This window comes from Agelaius tricolor, unplaced genomic scaffold (assembly GCF_023055355.1).
Source record: "Agelaius tricolor isolate 1412-34295 unplaced genomic scaffold, bAgeTri1.0.p SCAF_7, whole genome shotgun sequence".
Taxonomy (NCBI): domain Eukaryota; kingdom Metazoa; phylum Chordata; class Aves; order Passeriformes; family Icteridae; genus Agelaius; species Agelaius tricolor.
The window spans coordinates 16,458,053-16,480,775 of NW_027269267.1; the positions used below are offsets into that span (position 1 = coordinate 16,458,053).

Genomic DNA, 22,723 nt, shown 5'->3' on the forward strand with positions numbered 1-22,723 from the left:
TGTGAAGGCTTGGACAAAAGTATATAAACTTTAATGCATTCATGTTATGGGTGCAATGCAGGATTCCTTGCTGCTCAAGAGGGGACAGAAAGCATGCCATGCTAAGCACATGGACAAGTGCAAATCTTGAGAAAGGCATGAGGTTTTTGTCCCTCCTGTTAAAAGCACATTTTTTTCCTGCCATTCTCTACACATGTGTGCACATTACAACTCACCAGGTGTCAAAGGTGGTTTGTCTCTTGGGGTGGTTTGTCACCGTGGTGCTCTCTGCTGGTAACACCGAGGCTCTGTTGGACACATTGTTTTCTATGTAGGTACTCTCAGGCCGTGGAGATGGAACTGAACAGAGGAACAGCAAACAATGTACACTGAGCTCTGCCAAAAATCCCAGCTCCCACTTCTCTGCTCCCTCTCTGCCTCTTAGAGTAACAAAAGAGGAAAGACACGGTTGTGTTTTGTGTATGATTGAAAAGAAAGCTGATTTTTGTGATCCTTGCAGGGTAATATTGGCTGCAAAATGAGACCATCATCAGAACTTGGGTAAATTGTTATTAGATTTGAGAACACTTCTATTGGTAGGGAGCTCTAAATGTGATTGATATTTAAAACAGGAAAGAGGATAAGAGGTTGGAATACAGTTACTAAAGACATGAAACACTACAGTTTACATTTCATCTTCACTTTAGACCTTAAAAAAAGTAGCACCCATCTTGGAAAAAAAATAAATTGATTTTTGATGTAACTAAGAGATAATGCACTGAAAATTAAAACATTGAAATTAGATATTATGTATTTTTCAAATAGACTTACTGTGGTTTTGAAAATACACAGCTATATACAGATCTACAACATAAATTAAATATTATTATTTAATCCTGCACTGGATTAAAAATTGACCAGACATTAGTTGGAACATTAATGCAGCATCATATCACACAATCTATCAAAACAGCACCTGTAAGGTTTTGTTCAAGCTGTAGCACAAAAGTATATGCTAATAAATACTGCTCTAATACAAAGGTTAAATTTATATAAATAAGGATTTACCCTTTTCACAGTAACTTGCTTATATTATTATCACCAGTTTTGCACATAATATTATCAGAGTATTATTTTAAATATAATATCATCTTCCCAAAGTGTTAATTAAGTCTATTTAAACTATATTTGTTTGATAAAGTTGAAGAGGAAAACCCCTCTTTTTATAACAAGGAATTGAATAAATCCCAGCTCTGCAGTTTCTTTAGCACATGACTTATGAAAGCCATTCTTCTTTGGAACTTTTGTTTCACTATACATAAAAAAAAAAGATAATCCATGTACAATTTTAGGAGCTTTTTATGGATTAATGAAAGCAATTCAGGACTAAGAATTCTTAAGCATCCTCTGTTGCATTTGCAACACGAACACTCAAAAGCATCACTCCAAACAGTACAAGCTTTAATTCTGCTCACAGGTTTTAATATTGCAGGGGGACATTTGCAAGGATTGTCAGATTTTAACCTGTCCAAATCAGGCCATCAGCCAAGTGATCAACCTGAAGAGGATCAGAGGGAGATTTGTGACTCTGCTTAAGGTTATTAAGTGACTCATAAAGCGAATTTCAGCTGATTGGGACTTCTTAAGGTTCAGGGGAGCCCCACAAGCCTCCTAACACTTGCAGGACAATAATCAGCCTCTTATCATCTTTTTCAAAACAATTACCCAGGTTTAGCCATGAGGCAGCTGCTCAGAAACCACCATCTTTTGTGTGCCATAACAGAACAGTATCTATTTGTGTGTGTCCATACACAGACCTTTTTTTTATTTATTCTGAACTGGAATTATCTAAGTTAGCTCTTGCTTGTAGGAAACCCCGCTCTTTAGTAAGTTTCAACAAAAGAAATGCCACAGGTTTCAAGCCATAAAAGCTAGAGTTACACTTCCATGTAACACAGTGTCTGAAACAGATCAGTAAGTATGTCTATGTGCTACTAGGTATAAATAGTCTCTTTATAAGAATTGAAAATAAAAATTTAAAATATTAATTAATTGCCTACTTTGGCAGTTAATATTAATATTAATGGTAATATTAATTTTGTTCATTTTGCCCTGATAAATTATATTTTGCTTTACAAGGTACTGCAGTGGATGTACTTTCCAATTAAAGTGAGCTATCATTTACAAATAAACAATAGGGTACCAATGCAGCTCCTGCAAACTCACCCTCTGAAAGCTGAGTAACAATTATTTTTCCAATAAACCTTGGTAATCGTTCATGTTAATTCTCTGTATCAATTTTTAGTACTTAATTTATATTCCATGCTAAAATTCTGGATTAAATTTGAAAGATCCACCATGAAATTACCTCTGTAAAAGCTGCCAACTCTTCTCGGAACAGGGTCATTATACAGAATTCTATTCTCCTTAGTAGATGCTCCATCTTCTGTGTGTGGATCATGATATGCTCCACCCTATGCAAAAGAACAATAATCTTTTTAAAATGAAAGACTGTAAACTGATTTTCAGTTTTTAACCAATATACATAAGCAAGAAAACTCCAAATTCACCCCACAATTTTCCTTTCATATTATTAATAAGTGCAAATATCACATTACAGGCAACGTAATCAATAATTACTTGGTTTTGCTGCTTGCTTTCTTCTTTCCAAAATGACAAAAATGTCATTAACAAAGTTTCACCTCTAAGCTGTAATTTTAAAGACATGAATCTGATTTCAGGCCCTCAGAATTTCAACCTGAATGAAACACAGCAGTAACATCTCTGGAGGAATCTTTTACTGGAGGCTTGTTAAATTAATTTCTGATGGAATCTGGTCACTCTGCTACTGGCAAACACTAAAAAGCAGATAGGAATGCATCTAATTTGAGATAATTGCAATACCAAAGCACTATCATTGCTTATCATCTCTTATCTCTTAATATCATTACCTAGAGGTACCAACAATCACAAAATCTACTGTATGCAAAATAATAGAAAGTCTCTGAACTAAGAAATTTATAGACAAAGTTCTTCAGTCATACAGGATAGCTAAAAGCATTTCATTACCTCTAATTTATTCTATTTTCCTGAAAACAGTACTGGAAGTACTTCAAGTAAAAGTTTAGGTGAGCCAGTAGAAATATCCTTATGCACATAATTAGCCACCAAATATGACTTAACCCCACTCTTAAATGAATCAGAAACTACAATTTTTCCCTCAGTATGGACTGACCACATGAAATTTAATGCTCTCTCAAAGACCCCATAGGAAACTACTGAAACCCCTGTACTAACTGAAATCTAGAATGTTCAAGAATGACAAAGGTTAAAAATCAAACCCACAAAAAAACCTAACCAAAACTAAAATCTGGGATTTCAATTCACTGCACAAGTGATTTCCAAAATTTATTTTGCTTTTTGTGGATGAAGTTCTGGTCTCACAGTCACAGAGAAAACAAACCTTGAAACTGAGGTCAGAACTGCAGCTAAAACAATGCTTGAAATCCCAGCTGGATTCTTCTAAAATTTACCAGAGGCTGAAGCATTTGATTAAATTACTACTTGTATTAGATTAGATACTCTTTTTTATCAGCAGTTACATTTCTAACATGAGACAGTAATAGCAACTTGTATTTGATTTTTTTCTGCTTAACCCTTTTTGTGTACATTTAATTTAAATGTAAAAAAAACCCCTTAAAACTGTTGTGTTGAGACTTGAAAAGTCCTAAAACTAAGACTGGATGAGAGTTTTTTCTTGATTTTTTTCTAAAATAAGATTTAAAGCTAGGCAAAAAAAGAATATTTTTCTTTAAAAAGACGTGGTAGAGCTAAGAAGAAAATCAGTGAGAAACTAGAAACATGGAAGTGAGGAAACTTCACCAAAGATGAGCAGAGAAAAAAAACCTAAAAGAACTGATTAGAAAAAGTAAGTATGAAAACAGTAAAGAATCTATGAGAACACATATTATTAATGAGTTTTTTAGTTCACTAATCCTGAAGGGAGTGAAATTTTCTGACTACTAATGCATAATGTAGAAAAGGGGGGAAAATGAGGATAGAAGGAGCCAAAGAATGACTTTGTGAAAATGCCTTCATGAGGCATAAGAAGATTGACAATTTGATTTGTTACTGAAAGCAGTATAAACAAATTAAAAACAGCTTTGTGAATTCACAGACTTAGCATCCATTTCAGAAAAGTCATTTTCCTTTCATACTTCTAATGGTTGAAATACAGATTTTAAAAGCACTAATCAAGTAAAGGCTGAAGTTTTAAAAATACTGACCATAAGAGATAAAGTTCTTTATCTTGAATGAACAGACTTTCCAAAGCAAATGACAATGAACAAAACCATAAGCATTACAATACACATCGATTTTCCTAATTAAAATAAAAATCTGTCAACCCATTTTCAATGAGAAAGAATGATCCAATAAAAACAACTGGCCTCCAAATAGTACAAAATAAAATCAAAATGACTTCAAATTACTATCTGCTGCATAATGCAGAAAATGAACTGAAGAAGACAAGGCAGTGTGACCTTTTATTATCAAAAACTGAAACACTGATATTACTGCCCTTCCAAATAATGTCCTGAAGAATAAGTAACATTTAATTTGACTGAAATGAGAGAGACAGAAAAATAAGTACACAGGAAAAAAGTGTTTTTGAAATGGAGCTGCTGTAATCCCCTCTAGGTAACTTTTTAAAAATTATTATTCCATTGCACTTCTATTTTGATATTTTCTCATGTTTGAATACTCATAATCTTGAATGGAGGAGATGTGCAATGGATGAAAAAATATATTATGTCTTTTTTTCTCTACTGGACTGAAGAGAGAACCACTACCTGAAACTTGTCTTTTTATGGTACTTGTAGACCCCTATTAGGTCAGCTACATATATTTCTTAGATGAACTACTAAGTGGGCAGAGTATTTTAGTTTCTCATAATCATAACCATAATCTTTGGACATTAAATATTATTTAGAGCTCATTGACTTTCTTCAAGTTGTCAACAAATCTGAACTAGATGTTCTCTCCTTAGAAGTCAGTTTATCACAGGTGTAGGCATAGAGAAACAAACACTCATTTTTGTATTTGTCTCTGCACCATTTTGTGGTGCTAAAGCTTTGAGGACAGCTTTCATAGTCATCTTTACATATCTGATATGTAAAACATGAGATAATTCAGAAGTGTTGTGTAACAAATGTAAACCAACACCAGATCCAGCCTGTCCTCACTCTTTAATTAATGCTCACAGAAAAACACAACCAGGTATCCACTGACAGTAACCACTGTGAGGAGTCAATTTACCAGTGGCCACTACAACATGAGATCTCTAGATTACACCAGTTACTTATCATACCAATCTAAAGAAATATTGCAAGCTTTGATATTTCTCTAGTAAATTAGGGTATTTCAGCAATAATAACCTGCTATACCTGAATGAAACACTGGCTTCAAAAATTAACATTAGCATTCATAACAGAAATACATATAAGAAAAGCTAAATAAAAACACAAATGAGAAAGATAATTAAGCAAAATGATACAGTAAAAATGACATCAGACCATGTAACCAAGGACTAAAAACAACTAATGAAATTTTAACTTTGGAGATCATTTTTCCATTCTCACATTTCAGTACTTTAAGATAATGGTATTCATAGCCCATTTTTTCAAAGTACCTCGAAATATTCAGCCCTTCTGAAAAAAAGCCCCCAACAACATCCCCATATTGTACAAGACAAATAAATTAATAACTGCAAAGAAACAAACACAAGACAGAAAGCAGGCCACTGCCCCACATGAGTTAAAAAGAGAAAGGTAAACCTTCAAATAAGAGGCAATATTTTGGACTAACCCTATTAGAATCTTCTGTACAGTCTTCTCGTGATGAGCCAACAGACCTTGTGAGTGACTTATGCTGCACCTGTGGAGATAACAGTTGCAGGCTGTTTGCTCTGGCTGCCATCCCTTGCCCTACGCTTAAGCCACCCTCTGAGCCCTTTGACCTCACTCTGTCCCGGCTCACATACATAGAGTGTCTATGAGGGCGCTGCTGGGAAGAAAAAGGACTGGTATAACCTAGACCATAGGAAAAAGATTCATGTGGAGCAGACAGAGAGTGGGAATGGCTTCCATCCATGTGATCTGGCAGTTTTAACTCCTCCATTGTTTTGGAGTGTCTGGTTGGTGGTCTTCGGGTGTCCAGGGTGCCCTCGCTGCGGTTGTTCCTCGCGGACGGACTGAGCATAGTTCTGTTATCGCTGTGCCGGGGAGCGCTCGGGCTGGTAGGAGAGTTCAGGTCCATACAGCTGGATGGAAAATACCTACTGGTGTTTGGTTCTGCAGCTTGGGCCCTGGCCTCAGAAAGGTTGCCCACGGATTTAGAGTCTGTCAGAACTCCATGGCTCTTGGACTTTGTCCGATAGGAGGGACTCTTAGAGGACTGTGGGATGGTGTCGATGTAGCTGTGGCGACTGTGCTTGTCGCCGGGCTGCAGCGTCCCAGTTTTGCTTTGAGAAGTTTCCATAAAGGAGTGCCGGTTCTGCTGAGATCTGGTGTTAGACTTCAGGTATTTTGTGCCTGAACCATCAGAACTTTTGGTGTCCACATTAAAATCAAACTCTGTTTTTCCCTTTGGTTCCTTTGGGCTGAGAAGATGTGGCATGTTATTATTGGCTATATCCTTGTTGCCAGATCCAGGTGTGTTGCTTGGTTTTTTTGCGTGCATTGGACTAGGTGCAGGTCCAGGAAGGTTTCCATTTAAAAAGCTTTCATTTGCTGGAAGCCCCTCTTCTCTTGGCCCGCCAGCCCCTAGTGGCATATCCTTGCTGTTTGATCTGTGGTGTGACTGCAAAGCAGAACTTTTGCTGGCTTGATTTCTATATTAAAATGCATAAAGAAGCATTAATATATCAGATTACTTATTCATGTATTAATAACTTCAAAAAAGTACACCCATTCCAGTTGCCATTTAAAACCAAAAATTTAACTGCAGTAAGATCAAATATTGCCAACTAAGGCACCAGAAGGTTCACTAAAATAACAGATTTGCAAGTGTTAGTACATCACTGTTTCTGGTTATAATCTGATGGCAAACTCTGCTTTGGTTAATGATTTTGCTGACAAAAACCCTGAAGATATCAAATCTAATAATAGAAATTCCAACATATATTTGCACATTTATGCATGTGTGTATGATGTGAGTACATTGCTAAGTGAAGCATTACATTATAAAAATTAGCTGCATATAAATCGAAAAAATCTTAAATAGACCTGGCATATCAAAGGAAGGTAGAAAAATCATGTATGTCAGCACTGTCAAAAAGCCCTGATACAATCAATGCTCCAGGCTATCTTGTGTATTCCTGGTTTGGAGGAGGAGAGAGAGGAAAGGAGGGGAAAAGAAGTTATTGTTCAGATGAGGTGAGCCTGAGCTAGCCCTGGAACACCAAATCCAAAACCAGGTCTACCACAGAAGACAGCTTTTGTGGAACTTGGCACTATCCCAGTTTTTGGTACATTAACTCATTCCAAAGCTGCACCTGAAAGGCTCTGCAACCAGACTGACTTGGTGCAGAGCTACTTGGTTGTGTCCTTATCCTCTACTCCACTTCCTAGCTCTTCTGGTTTTGGGACTAGAGGACTGAGATATGAGCTGGTTCTGCAAACCCTGAGACTTATTTTTTTTGAGCAGGATTTATTATCTCAGGTTTTCTGGCATTAAACCAGTTCAGCTTCTGGATTTAGGCTGGCACTGCAATAGCCAAGACTGAACAGTGCTGGAGCTGTGCTTATTTGCCTTGATGGACCTAGGCAGGCTATGAGTAATTAACTTATTTCTGTAACAAATCTATGATGTAACTCAGATATATTACTGAGGGTTGAAGTGAGAGAGCTCACTGTACCTATGTTGACCTTTTTGTTAATTACAATTGGATAATGCTAGCTGTTTTTATACCTAGGATTTTTGTATTAACCACTTCCAGTGATCTCATAATCTATTTCATTACAGTTCCTAAAACTTAAGCAATTTTAATGCCAGTTTAAAATATTTTTCTGTTAACAGCAAGTATATTTTTCAAAACTTCAGAGATAGAGGAACCTAGTATTTTCACTAGGCAAGACTTTTGGACAAGTTTCCAGTGGATGTAGGTCTTTATTTCTGATGCCATATGTCTAATGGTAAAACTTCTACTCTAAGCATCTGTAAAGGCAGCTAAAACTTTTTGGTGTCTATCTTTGAAAAAGTATAGATTGTGAATGTCATCCCAAGTCTTAAAATAGAGGAGCAATTTTTTGAATCTCACAGGATAAGCTAAAGAAAAACATGGCCAAGATTAAAAGCCTGCATATAGAATATTAAAATATTCTGCATACTTCAGAGGGTGACCTTTATGAATGCATTTATCAGAGCAATGACAAGAAGCTTTTTGTACTGAAGTATTTCATCCAGTAAACCTGGTTCATTGAGGTATGAAAATTAAGTGGCTTCTCTCAAGCTATGTGGGTCCAGCAAGGGAGTCACTGAGCAAACATATCCTGCTATGAGTCTGAGGTCAAATAGACTAGACACGATCCACAACTGGAACTGCAGACAAAATTCTGTTCATCTCCTATTTGGAATGTGATCAATGTGCACAATTTTCAGGACATTGAGCTGCTACAAATCTGTGTGAACTTTAAGCTTTTAAATATCAAAATCTTGGACAGATTTGTACATATACAGCAGTGGTAGCATTCCAAAGAAAAGAGCATTCGTTTGGAATCTTGGGCATCTTCCAAGCCACAAAATTCCTATTGTTCAAGAAAAAGGCTAACATTTTTTAAGGTGGATCAGCCAATTATTTTTCTTTGTCATATATAGAAATAAATGGCTGCAACATTGTCTCTTTTGTTTTTTTTTTTAAAGGAAGCAGTCTGATGCAGAAAGTAAGCAAAAATTTCAGCTTGTGTAGCTGTAAATACTCTGTCTGCTTCCTTTACTCAGTAAGGCAACACAGAACAGCACACATGTCTGTGCCTAAGCTGCCAAACAGCCCCTTTTCTTGTAGGTGCTGCTGTGTGTGAGCACGACAACAACTCACTCACTGGCAGAGCAAATGTCAGTGGTGACAGTGACAAGACTACATTTACCTGTTAGATAAAGTGTTGCTGTCTGCATGGTAGGGTTTTCTCTTAGCTGACCGTGAAGGTGAACTTCCACAGCGATCCAAGAGTCTTTGGGTTTGAAACGAAGGGTGGTTCAAACATTGTTCTGTCAAATATCTATCTGCTGGATCTAGCTTCAGTAAGTTCTTTGAAAAACAAATCCCAAAGTTTAAATGTTAGTATCTGTATTTACAGTAGCAAAAAAAAAACCCCAGAAACCAAAACAAAAAACCAAAACCAAACTAAAACAAAAAACCCCACAACAAAATAAAGAACATTACTGGGTAATTTTATAATCTCCAGAGTTTCTGTGATTAGATGTCACTGCTAGAATAATTTCATGGTGCATTAAACTACATATGATACAAAATAAACACATATGTGTTTATTTATATAACACCATATGTGTTATATGTATATAATTTTGTGTACACATATATGATAGTATGTTTAAAATACAAAGATATCTAAAATTTTTAAAACATGTTTTATATATATCTATATATGTTTTAAGTATATGTATTTTGAACATATTTTTCACGATAAACCTTACAACATTGTTTTGAATCAAAAATATTAAATTTACCAGCAATAAAATGCTGCAATGAAACAAGCTTTACAAACAAACAAAACAACTATATGGGAACATTCTTAGGCAAAAACAAACATTATTTTAACATTTAGTATTTTTAAAAATACACAAATAAAAGAGTTCTGTTTTTAGGTTATAGAGTTCAAGTCCACCCATATTTTCAAAGAATTCTCTAAATTGTTTACAATACATTCAGAATAACACTTGCCTTATAATTCTGTTAGATCAGTTGTGATTCTAAATAAAGACACTTCCTGACACGTAGAAAATATTTAATCACAAAACTTGAAAACAGGAGATTGAGTATTTTTGGGAAGTTTGAAAGGTTTCTTGCAGGAAAAGAGCAATACAGAGTTTACACTGGAATATTCAAACATGCATGACTGTTAGCAAGGTTAAAAGTTTGAATGGCTATTAAGTAAAAAACCAGCTACTTCTTACGGGTTGTATGTATTTAAGAGAAAAGAAATCAATGTGTGTCTATGCATACACATGCATAAACACACACACACACACACACACACACATTCAGCCACTCGACCACAAACTGGCTTTCCCTTCACAGGATCCCTGCACTTCAAAATAGAAAATGCTCAGGAAACAAAGCAAATGGCAAACCAAACTCCTATGCAGCTTGGTCATACAGTATGTAGCACCTTTCCTTCTCACACAATGAACTGAATGATTAACAACTTCTTTTCCCCTTTTTTTCTGATCCTCATCACTACAGCGGCTCAAAAGGCTGAACAAACATGAGTAGGACGAGGAGGCCGCATGTGATTCCTACATTCCCCCTCAGGAGAGAGGATGTCCAGAGGCTTCTCACAAGTGCCTGTACACTACCTTACACAGGCTGGATGACAAGCAAGGAGAACTGGAAGTCCATAGGTTATCACAAGGCTGGGAATCTGCATGGAATCACAGAGAAGTAGTGGGACTGGGCTCATGGCTGAGGCTTGGTCACTGATGGGTACAACTGGTCTCAGATGGAAGGGGATGGACAGGGAGAAGAGTGACACTCCATAAAATTGGCTTCCTGGATCATATCCAATGTCAGCATGGAACAAAAGGTTTATCCATGGACAATCTCTAGGTCAGGATTAGAAGGGAAAGCAACATTTGGCATGTTATGATGGGAGTTTGTTAACAACAATGCACTGAAGAGCATGAAAGTGATGAAGAGGAAAACTCTCTATAACACCAAAAAAATGCTTCCTGGTCACAGATCCTCATCCTCACAGCAGACTTCAGCTATCCTGACACCCAGCCTGTGTACATGCTCCAGGAGATTTCTAGACTCAGTTGGTGGAAATCTCCTAGTGCAGCTGCTGGAGAGACAAATTAGACAAGGAGGGGACCTCAGTTTACTCGAGCTGCTGCTCAACAGCAGTAAAGTACTGGTGAGAAATCTGATCACAGAAGACACTCTGAGCTGTAGCAACCATAGGATGATTACAGATAGGACTGAAAGAAGAGGTGGGAAGATAAACATCAGAGATAAGACCCAGGACTTCAGGAAATCAAATTCCATTTTCTATAAGGAATTACCAGGGATAGTCTCCTGAAAAACTACCATAAGAGAAAAGATGTCCAGGACAGCCATTGATTTTTATGGAAAATTTATTTTGAGTTCAGGAACAAAGCATCTTACTGTACAGAAGACCACAATCTTTGTCAGAGGTTCAGGTTGGCTAAACAGGGAATTTCCTAATAAACAAAAATGCAAAACAGGAGTGGATGAGAACCAGAGTAAGGACAGGATACAAAGATGGACTATAAAAGCAGTGCATTAGCACAAATCTAAAGTCCAGCTAAGGCAAGTGAAGAAAACCAAGGGTAAAAAGAAAGGTTTCTACAAGTATTCTCTTTAGCAAACATCTCAGAGGAAATGCATGTCTGGTGCTGAATGGCGCAGACAATTGAATGGCAGATGATATAAAGAAGAGAGTCTTAATGTCTTTTTTTCCCAAGTCATAACATGCAAAACCAGTTCCTAACTCCCTAATACTTGCAAACCAGCATGACTTGAGAAGGAGAGCAGAGGTCTGGAGCAACAACAAAGCAACAAGGTCAAATTGGTGCCTCATCATTAATCTAGTCCAGAAATGCTCTCTAAATAGATATATGTTAATAATTCCCTACTTCAGTTGGCATAAATTGAAGTGTGGGTTATTCAGTAATCTAGTAATCTGACCTGAGGTCCCTGGGAATGCAGGTAATGAAGAGCACAACAAGTGTGGACATGTGTCAGACTGTCCCTTGTCTGCAGAAGAGACAGGCACACAACAAAGTATGTGCAGCATTTGCAACATGCAACTTGACCACCAGTCCCTTGTGTTCTCTCCTTGTAGGCATCTGCACATTGCTTAACAAGGTTCCAATTCTTGAATTAAGAAATGCAGATCAAACACAAAATATCTCCTCTACAGAATTCCTGACCTCTCTCACCTTGTAGGCAGAAACATCAACAGAAAAGATGAAAAGAATGAAATTACTTGGAAACCTGCGCTTCCCTAAAACTCAAGTACTTCATTTCACATCTTTGCAACTTTTAAATCATATCAAAAGAACCTAAAAGACACTGAGATACTACATAAAATTTAGGATAAAATGAAAATAAACCCTCCCCCAGTACATGTAACAATAGTCTTAAGACTGATCTTGAAATTTCCGTTCTGCAATATATACTACCAGATCGTGAGCCACAGCTAACTATGAAAAAAAGTTTCTGTGAATTAGAAAATAGAGGAGAAAGTATAATACCAGAACAAGTAATTATATGCACTGGAGTGTAACATATTGCAGACTCCTTGAAACCAAGATAAAAGCCATGCTGACTCTCTTCATAAGGCAAGGAGATCAAAGGGATTTGAACTGGCTGTGTTGAAGAAGAGTAGAGCAAATTTGGTGGATTTCTGCTGGCTACAGCAATACTACTAAAATCAAGTAAACACCCAAGTATTTCCCAAAGCATCTTTGCTTTCCAAGACAACTGGTGCAGAGGGGTTTGGGATCACACAATTCATTCAGAGTTGATTAGCCATATCCACGCTTCATGGGTGTCCCATATTGCCTTTAATTCTTTGGTGGTTCTATGATTATAAACCTAATTTTGGATACTATGACTTCTTTCTTCAGCTCACTGGGGATGAAATGATGTGAGGGTTGTACTGCAGCTCACCATGGGAGTGTTTTTATAGTACAGTATTGAGGACAACAACACATGTTCCACACCCCAGAACATGGCACAAATGCAAAGCCCAATGTTTTTGTGGGGAATGAGCTTCTCCTGATCCCCCTAAGAAGAACTCTCAGGACTGTAACCTAGTTTGGCCATGTGTAACTAGCTGACTTATTCTAAACAGGACTAAAGAGTAAACTAACATATACACCATGTACAGCTGATAGCAAGCAGATTAAGAGTTTGGATAAAAACCCAGAACTCCTGTGTGTCAACTTTGTTTTTGACAACTGTCCAAATCCTCACTCTTACCCAACAACAAATGAAAAACAGCTCAGGGTAGCCCAATACTCTGTGGATGTATCTAAATATGATCACACCCAGCAGTCAGTGCATGGATGTCAGTGTGGATACACAACCCTGCAAAGGATGGTGATGATGCTTTGTCTGGGCCACATATTCTTTATCGAATCAGTTAAAATTGAACATACTCTCCTGGCATTTGCAAGGGATATTTTCCTGATTCCTAGGAAATACAAAGCCTTACTACAAACAATGGTGGAATCAAAATATCTCAAAATGGAGTTTCCAAAGTCCTTCTAAGATGCATTATGTAAGAAAAAAGGTAAAAAGTGGCTTATATATTTTATTACGTATCACAGACAGAGAAAAAAAGACATTTTCCTACCTTCATAAGATCAAGCAATACACCACTTAAAATTCCCAAGTATCTTCTCTCTAAAGACTGTGGATGATTGACTGCTGGAAACTGTAAAAAATACACTGTAAATATACTGATCATGTAAACAAGGTAATGCATGAATACAATGTTTAAAAAAATGGAAACTAGTGAATCAAGACATGTAATTAATGGGAATCCTAAGCACTGAAAAATTAAGTTGTTTATGAAAACTATAAAATATTTTAGTGAAACAAATAACTCTAGATGTATGGTAAGCATCTAGTCAACCAAAAAAAGTATTCTTGATTGTTAGGGCAGCCAAGAAGTCATTCTCAAGTGAGAAATAATCAACCTAATATTTTTTTGTGGCACTATGATTGACAGGAGGTTTAAAATAGATTCATAACTAACATAAGTAACATATTTATTTTAAAAAAAGGTTAAAAATAGCTCAGAGATAATTTGAGAGTGCAAATACAGTACTACTCATTCATAATACTAAACATTAAACTAAACATTACTAAATAATACAAAACATTAACATAATACTAAACATGAACGAACAATTCCCAAGTATTTTTAGTGAAAAAAGGCAAAAGCTCAAGGACTTGAGTTTCAGGGTTACTGCTGTGGTCATGCTGCTGGCAACACCATGAGAAGCAGTGCACACTGCTGGGGGCATCCATTAGTTGTACCAGTGTTACTTTTCATGAATTATATTTTGTGAACTTTGAAGAAAAATGGAAGAAAATTAGTTTGAATGCTTTTATTCCTAAATAGTCTCTGTATTTTTCTTTTGACTTTGCTTTATTTTGAAGTGGTTTACTAATAATTGAGAATTTTTTAAAGTCTAAGTCTGCTATATTGATCCTCAACAGTAGCTTGGGTAAAACAAGGCTTCCACGCTTCCTCCAATTTTAACATAAATCAAATTGTAAAATGTTTGTGTCTTCCTGTGGAGTGACAATCATAAAGAAGCTTTTATATCTAGAATGATTAGGGAAACAGGAAAATGTGCCAAAGCCATGCAAAGCACCAGTGGCTTGTCACTGTAATTGTTCACATTCCTCATGTAACTTATTGGTAGAACAAATATTTATATCCCTACATTGCCACTCACAATTTTCTGTAAAGTCATGAGCCTATTGGTAGTTTCTGATCCCATATTATTTTACTTCCTTATGTCTTCAACATACCCTGGATGTTTTCCTCCTCAAAAGAATTGAAGAGAGATCACTAAATACTCCCTAAACCTCAGGAGCAAGGAAAACTGTGTTATATACATATATATGGAGGATATGAGTAGAAAGAAAAGAAAAGTTTGCAAATCTGTGTTTGGATCCATGCTGTTTTGAAGAGAATTTTTTAATCCTATTTTACAATATGGTACTATTCACTTAGGGTAATATAGAAATTCCCAAAGTCTAAACCTATAAAAAAATTTCACATCATGGGCTAGTTTCTATCTTGAGAATATCCAGCACCAAATCCAGCTTGTAAGTAATAATTGGCTTGATCACAGCATACCTACTATCTGCTCTGCAACAGAAAATCTTTCACTATTAAGCACTACATTCAGAAAATTAAGCTACATTCAGAAAAAATGTACTTTTAAGGCTGTCTTATAGCACAGGATAATTTTTTCCCACAAATTAACTAATGAATATAATATTTCAAACAAATAATTTTTGTAGTTTTTTTTATTTTTAAGCCATTATTCAGACTTTACTTCAATTCTAAAAAATACTCTCAGTGAGGAGCCATATGGCCCTGTCCACATCAGCAGCATCCTGACGTTACAGATGGGACTAAGAAGGCAGGAACATGTCTGAGGCCAAGCACTAAACCACTGATCTGGGATGAGAACAGAGACTCATAACTCTGAGCCTTGTGCTAATCACATTAGGTCTGTGCTGTCTTCTTGAATTATTGTATTTGAAAGCTACAAAACAAAGATATTTCATCTTAAGACATCACAGAGCATTTATCCAAACAAGATTACACTTCACAATCAGAAATGCTGTAAAATGATGTTGAAGAGGCAGTAATTTATTTGACTCACAATTTTTGAAGTGTTGTTTTCCTGAGAAGGGGTTATAAATTTCTCATACAAAAACATCATCCAACTCACTGTTTTAAACAGGATGAAATACAAACAGGACCTTGCAAGAAATACTTGTCTAATAATTTTTTTTAAACCCTCCACTCTTGAAGGGTCTACAAACTTCAACAAAATCTCTTCAGAATCAGTTATTCTTATACCTAAAATAAATACCCTAACACCTTAAGCCAACTCTTTTCTTATCACAAATTTGTGGCAACTTTGAACATGCTTTAACAGAACTAGGTCCCCATTCCTTCCCTTTCACATTCTCACATTTTCTCTTTCTCAGAGTAAAACTCATATCTTGAGTCTTTAGCACAGATCAGGTCTCCTAAAACCTTCATATGTCTCTTCATATGATTTACACTACTGATTTCAGAATATTACCAAGATCATAAACTCACCTTTCCAAGCAACATTCATCAATAAAGAAAGGACAACCAAAACTGAATTACAAGGAAACATGAGTACAATCACTGACCAGGTACTGTTAAAAGTAACAGAGCTAATACTTATTTATTGATACTGGTATTTTGCCATATTGCATATCCCAGCTTGGGTAGATCTTCACACAAGTGAGTCTCTGTCATTATATTATATTGGCAAACCCTTGAAGAGAACAATGCTGTCAGTAGGAAGAGCTTTTTTACTCAAGAGACTTACATAAACTCCCCAGGAATGTAAGTGAAAAGGCAAAAAGCTCTCCTGCCATGGTAGTAGCATCTACAGCTCTGATTTTCCCAACAAACTAGCTTATAGACAACAGTCCTGAATTTTCCACATCCTGACCTTACAGAGCTTTGCCACTAAACTTTCCAGTGCAAATCTGGCAGGGCAATGTCAGATTGGGTATAAGAGGTAAACTGCATGCCAAAAATATCTAAGAAATGAAAGAAAATCTTTAAACAACTTTTAACAAGAAAACAAATATACTTACAAAACTCACTTCTGGTGTAATCAGAATTTTACTTTGACTTATGAATGCTTTATAATCTCTACATCCTATACTTACCCAGAAACGTAGGCAGCAGATAACGCACAACGCAAATGTAAAGAACCTTTGCAGCACTTCACACAAGTAAATAAGAAAAATGAGAAAAAAGAACAAAGCTTTCCCTTACCCGCAAGCCATGGAAGCGTGGGTTGCTGTAGAAGAGCTTCATCTGCTCGGCTGGCAGTGGGCCCAGCACCTTCTGAATGGTGAAGAGCTGGTCAATCTCACTCTCGCCAGGGAACAGCGGCTGCCCGTCGCTCAGCTCCCCCAGGATGCAGCCTACAGACCACATATCCACAGCCTTGCCATAAGGGGCTCTGCCAAGCAAAAAGAAAATGTTTGTTACCCGCTGCCACTGCCTTCCTACTGAGCTGCTTCAATTCATTGGCCGTATTTCCCATGGCACTCCTCCTCACAACACAGAAAAACAAACTTTATTATTAAGCAAACTACCTCAAAAACCAAGCCCTCTGTTTCTGCCCTAGATTTCCTGATGTATCTATCACTGCTTGAAAAGGCAGGAGATGGATTCTCAAGTGCCCCCAGGAACCTTGTTCTTTTTGAAAAATCTTGCACACAAGAATAACCTTTTTGACTACAAAGCATTCTCCACTCACAGTTAAACTACCACTAACTTCCCTTCTCTCTAGAGCTCATGCCTGCACTCTGTTCCTGCATTACATCTCTTGTTTGATTGTGCTTAATAGGTGGATGGGCATTCTGGGTCTGGCCACTGGGAGAACAGAAATTATAGGAAATCTTTATTTCAGCATTTATACACAAAAAATATAATTAGCAAGAAAACAGAGTTCTCCTGAAAACTATTTGATAGAAAAAACAAGTGAGGAAGCAATGAAAACATCATAAATTCCTGTTTGGGAGCAAAGCCACAGGCTGGGGTTTGGGGAGAGCTCTTCTGCATACACCCAAATTCTTGCTTGTTGAATTTGTAAAAAAAATTTTTAAATACCCGTATTATTCCAATAATGCCTTCCAAATGTTTAGATTTTGAACAAAATGACTTCAGAATGCTTTTCATGTCAAAGAAAGGCATATAAAACAAAAAATCTGCAACAAAGATTGAACTGAAAACATATTTCACTGAGTCTCTTCTTTTTGAAACTTTTAATCCAGTAACTCAAACTCTGTTTCAAGAGATTTAAATTACAGCTGGCTTGCCTATTTCTGGAGTGAGACAGCACCAAGAGTTGCAGGTGACAAATCCTATCCTAAATCTGTGTCTTTCACTCCTTCCTTATATTGCTGATAATGATGTTTAGAGAAAGAACATCCTCAAACTAAAAAAAAAAAAAATATATAGTTTGACTCTTCCCCATTGATTTGATTACTCATGATTATTTACTTCACTTGTGGGGAGGACACTTGGCCAGAGGAACAGTAAACCCTTTAGGTGAAGGTGAGAAAGCATTTCTAGCTGGACAACAGCCAAAGTGAAACTGCTGCAGGACTCTATGGCAGCTGGGAAAGCTGAAGTAAGGCACCAAAACTTCAAGAACCACTTAGAGAATGTGCCATGAGACACTGTAGTTCTCTCACAACAATCACCCCAAAATCAAAGGTTTGCCCCACTGGAAGAGACTGCAACAGAGAACCACCAGAGGCAAAGCAGACCATGTCACAATTCCTCAGGTACCACTACTGCTCAGTGGGGCTCCTCATTCGTTTGGGGTTCATAATCCTGCACAGTGGCTCCCTGTGGATTTGCTGAGACTCAGTGTTTGACCCTTTTAGGGTGCTGCTAGTCCAACCCACCCATGAGGTCAGAATGACTCAAAGTAAGGCCCAGTTTTCCTTCCCAGTGCACAAGGCAACACAGGCAAAAAATGGACTCCAAAGCCAAGGCTCTGTAGGCAAAACAGTGAGAGTACAGGTAAAAATCTTCCCCTTTTATTATGACAAAAACCCAAATACATCTTTGCTTGCAACTCCTTTAATACACAGTTTTCTCCACTAAAATGTGAAATGGGGAAAAGGTTGCTGTAGACTGGGTACTGTAGAACAAGCTGGGCTTACAACTGAGGGATGGGCTAAAACTCCTTTGAGGAATGGACCATTACCTTTCCTTGCTCTCAAGAACAAAGGAAGTTGAACTACTAAAAGTTAACAACTTTTCACTATTTAGTCTGTAGTCAAACAAGCAAATCAGAAAACAGCCATTTCTTAAGGCAGCACAAACTGCAGTGTTGTTATTTGAAAAGGAAAACTCGAGACTTCTTTTCTGCTGATTGTCAGGATCAGTCTGGTCAGATCACAGCAGACAAAAAAATGCAAGAGTGACATGGCTGAACAAATGAAAATAACTCCTATAGCACAGACAGACCATACCTGAGAAGCACTACAGTCTATGCCTGAACATATTAGATTCTCCAAAACATGTTTTCATCTAGTAATTTAGCATGCTTTAAAATCTACTGGCTTTTAGCAATAGTTTGTCATCAAAGGGTACAGAGTACTCCACTAACAGTAGTTACCTGAGGCTCTCCAAAATGAGTAGATTTTAGATGTTCTGTGAATAATTATGGAGCAATTTCTTTCGTCTCCTGAAATTTAAGTCTTGAATGTTATCACTAAACAAAAACCTCTCTGGGACACATTTTCAAAATTGAAAAAGTAAAACTGTATTTGTTAAACTGAATGTAGTTAATAAACCTGTGAAGATTTCTGAGTACTACATGCTTATAAAAATTTGGTAAATGTAAGGAAAGGGGGAATGGGAAAGATGAATGCCCGGGAAACAGAAGAGAATTGCCAAGAAACAGGCATCACTTTGCCAGAAAAACTTGGCTTTAAAAACACACACCAGCACAATTGAAACATTAAATACACAAATCCCCCCCTTTCTCTAGAAGCTAATCAAACAGATTTAGTCAACTACAAACAGACATAATTCATGCTAAATTTCCTCAGCCAACAAAACAGCTTCAGAAAATGCAGGTCAGACTAATACTATGTCTGTCAAGCTTTTCATGTCTTTCCTCCTAAATACTCATTACTACTAGAGACAGAAAAAAATTGTTTGTACCTAAAATGGTCAAAATTTATGCTATTTTTCCAAGTCTTTTGTTTATACTTATAAATGTACATACACACTTCACGAGAAGCTTTACTGTTTTCTCCAAAACATGAAAAATTGAGCTTAGAGTTTTTTAATAGCAACTTTAAGATACTATTATGCACATAAGAAAACAACTGCCAACAAATTTGATTAAGATCAGCACAGCTCTGGGAACACTGGGATGACTTTATTGACAGAGTAATTATTACTTAATTATTCACCTGTTCAAAAAATATCTAGCTCAGTGTTAATCAAATGTTCCAATAAAGGCTTGTTTCCCAGGAGCACTTAACATGGGCTTAAAGACTCTTAGAAGTGACTAGAAATGTTTAGAGTCATCCTGTGGCTAACAGTTCCTTGTTTTAAGAATATATATATATAAATACACATGCACTGTATATTGGAATTGTATTCTGGGAGAGCGTTCACGTAGTTTAGATTAATGCTCTGTTTAACTTGACTGTAATGGGAAGATCACAAATCACAGATCTCCAATTTTTTTTCCTCTTCCTTTGCCCTTGAATTTGTTAATTTAGTATATGATGAATTTGTTCATTTAGTATCTCAAAATCTGTTTTACTTTGTGAGGTACTAAAATGCTCATTTTACAGATCAATAAAGGAGGAATAGTAAATTTTCTGGCTGAGGCTACTCATGTAACTAATACTTTTGCAGTCAATGCAATGCTAACTTCTCAGTGCTTTATTAAAATGATTTATACAGCCTCCTTCAATAAATTCTTCCTAACTAGTAAAAATCTAGCACCTTCCTTTTGAGTGACTTCAGCAGTGCTGGCAAAGAGTAACTACAAATGAAAACCAAAGCACAGAATCATAGAAAGTTTTAGGTTGGAAGGGACCATTGAAGATCATTTCATTCCAATCCCCCTCATCTGGGCAGGGACACCTTCCACTAGATCAGGATGTTCAGAGCCCCATTCAACTTGGTCTTGACACTGCCAGGGATGGGGCACCCACAGCTTCTCTGGGCAACCTGTTCAGAGCCTCACCACCTCTGAGCAAAAAAATTTCTTCCTAATATAGTTCTGACACAAAGGATGAAGATAACTAGGAATGTTGCATTGTGAAAGCTGTACTGCCATTGCTATGTGATGTCCACAGGCATAGGCTGATGGAACATTCCAGGCTAGAGGACTACCATGGAATCCTCTTCTGAAAGAACTGGGAATGGGGTGCAGGAGCTGGAAGTACATCTTTTATAATTCACCTAATATTTTGGTCAGGTAAACACTGCTCAGCTCAAGACAGGTCAATATGTTGATGACTCATACTGACTTACTGGAAATGAACAAAAATTAATGAAAATCTGGAAGCTCTTGAAACCTTGCCTTTAAATCAAACTCAGTTCTCCACAGGCAAAGCTTACAAAAGGTGCTGAAAACCCCTATAGAATCAGTAGAGGTTTATGATGGCAGTTCTCAAAGTGTTCTTACCCAAGCAGGAGTTCAGGTGAGCGGTACCATCTGGTAGCCACGTATTCTGTATAGTTAGCATTGCTTCCTTCAGAGAGATTCCGAGCAAAGCCTGTCGGAGAAACAGTGACAAAGATTGTATCCCATTTTCAAAACAATACCTGCATCACCACTGATTTTGGCAGAAGAGGTCATGTCTATTTATATAGATGCAAATTGTTTACAACCCCTGCTGCAGAATGATGCCTCCAACAACTGCTTGCCTACTGAAATGCAAGCTTTTATTGATCCAACAGTGAAAGTCAGCATGTCTGCTTTATTGACTCCCTTACTTGTGTACTATCTCACGAGTCAGTAGGGTTTTGCTATTACTCTGTATGCTGTCAAGTAATCAAAACAGACTGATAAAAGTTAACTGGCAGTATGCCATGTCCGCTATTGAAATATGACACTACATTTCACTGAGGTGCTGTTTGCAGAAGATTCATAACTTTAGAAACATTACACATGCATGTGTACTAGACTCTTCTGGTCATTGATCCTAACTACTACTGTCTTTGATTTTTTAAACTGGTGAAAAAACAACATATTATTCTCATCTAAGGACACTGCCTCCCGGGCTTGGCAAGGAAAATGGTCATCTCCTCAAAACTGTAAAATGCAGGAGGTCTAGGAAAACCAGCAATACTGTTGGTATCTGCACTTGGCTCACTCCACATGTTTTGGCTTATCAACTGCTTTAGCATCACATTCACAACAAAGTTCTTAATGAATTAGGATCAGAAAGCATATCCAAATTAACTTCTTTATCCACATAATTTTGTTAAGAATTAAAAAAAAAAATTAAAACGTATACTTATTTGCAATTGTACCAAAAATTCCCTACTGTCCTAAGGTGTACAATTATGACAACTGGCTGACAGAAAAGTGTCTGAAATATCCATTTGTAGGAATAATTTGAACTTTTATTTTTATTCTCCTCCATTCATTGAAAGTCAGCCAAGCACCACAACAATGTTACTGAATTTTTCATGTAGAAGTAGTCCAGGACAGATACTGGCACTATTTTCAAGAAGTATCAAGTCTTACTGTTTTCAAATAAATAATTAACAATTGGGTGACACAGGACAGACAGATCTCAGCAGCAAGGCTCCACAGGTGTCAGTTCCTCACTAAAGCTCAAAGTGAGACAAACTTTTGGGACTGAAATGCAGAAGCAGCATTTCCAAGATGCTTTCTTATTGGGATGTGGCATTAAAACACAGTTCAAAATTCCCTTCGGTGAAATCAATGTAAATCTTTCCATTATTGCATGAACAATGAAGAAATAGTAAAAATTCCTGTGTTGCAGAAGAATAAGGCATATCTTTATTTACTGACTCAGTAAGTCCTACTTAAATGCAATAGATGTTTTTCTTTATATCTGATTTCCTGTGCAGAAGCTGCCAAAATTGCCTTTTCCATTCAATTATGTTTTATAAGGTTGTAATTTAAAAAGTTTTAAAATGGTTTTTAGTATTCTGAA

At 36.8% G+C, this 22,723-nt stretch overlaps 1 protein-coding gene across 5 annotated transcripts in view; it reads right to left on the reverse strand.

Annotated features, from left to right (window-relative positions):
• CDKL5 (cyclin dependent kinase like 5) overlaps nucleotides 1-22,723 on the reverse strand; it is a 131,413-nt gene that overhangs the window by 21,043 nt on the left and 87,647 nt on the right. For all 5 annotated transcript variants that reach the window (XM_071430445.1, XM_071430442.1, XM_071430447.1 and 2 more), the window contains 7 exons: nucleotides 21,220-21,310; nucleotides 16,818-17,007; nucleotides 13,599-13,679; nucleotides 9,123-9,283; nucleotides 5,845-6,868; nucleotides 2,348-2,453; nucleotides 216-339 (listed from right to left, as the gene is read on the reverse strand). In XM_071430445.1, coding sequence (XP_071286546.1) covers nucleotides 216-339; nucleotides 2,348-2,453; nucleotides 5,845-6,868; nucleotides 9,123-9,283; nucleotides 13,599-13,679; nucleotides 16,818-17,007; nucleotides 21,220-21,310 — 1,777 coding nt within the window. The remainder of the gene's footprint in view (nucleotides 1-215; nucleotides 340-2,347; nucleotides 2,454-5,844; nucleotides 6,869-9,122; nucleotides 9,284-13,598; nucleotides 13,680-16,817; nucleotides 17,008-21,219; nucleotides 21,311-22,723) is intronic.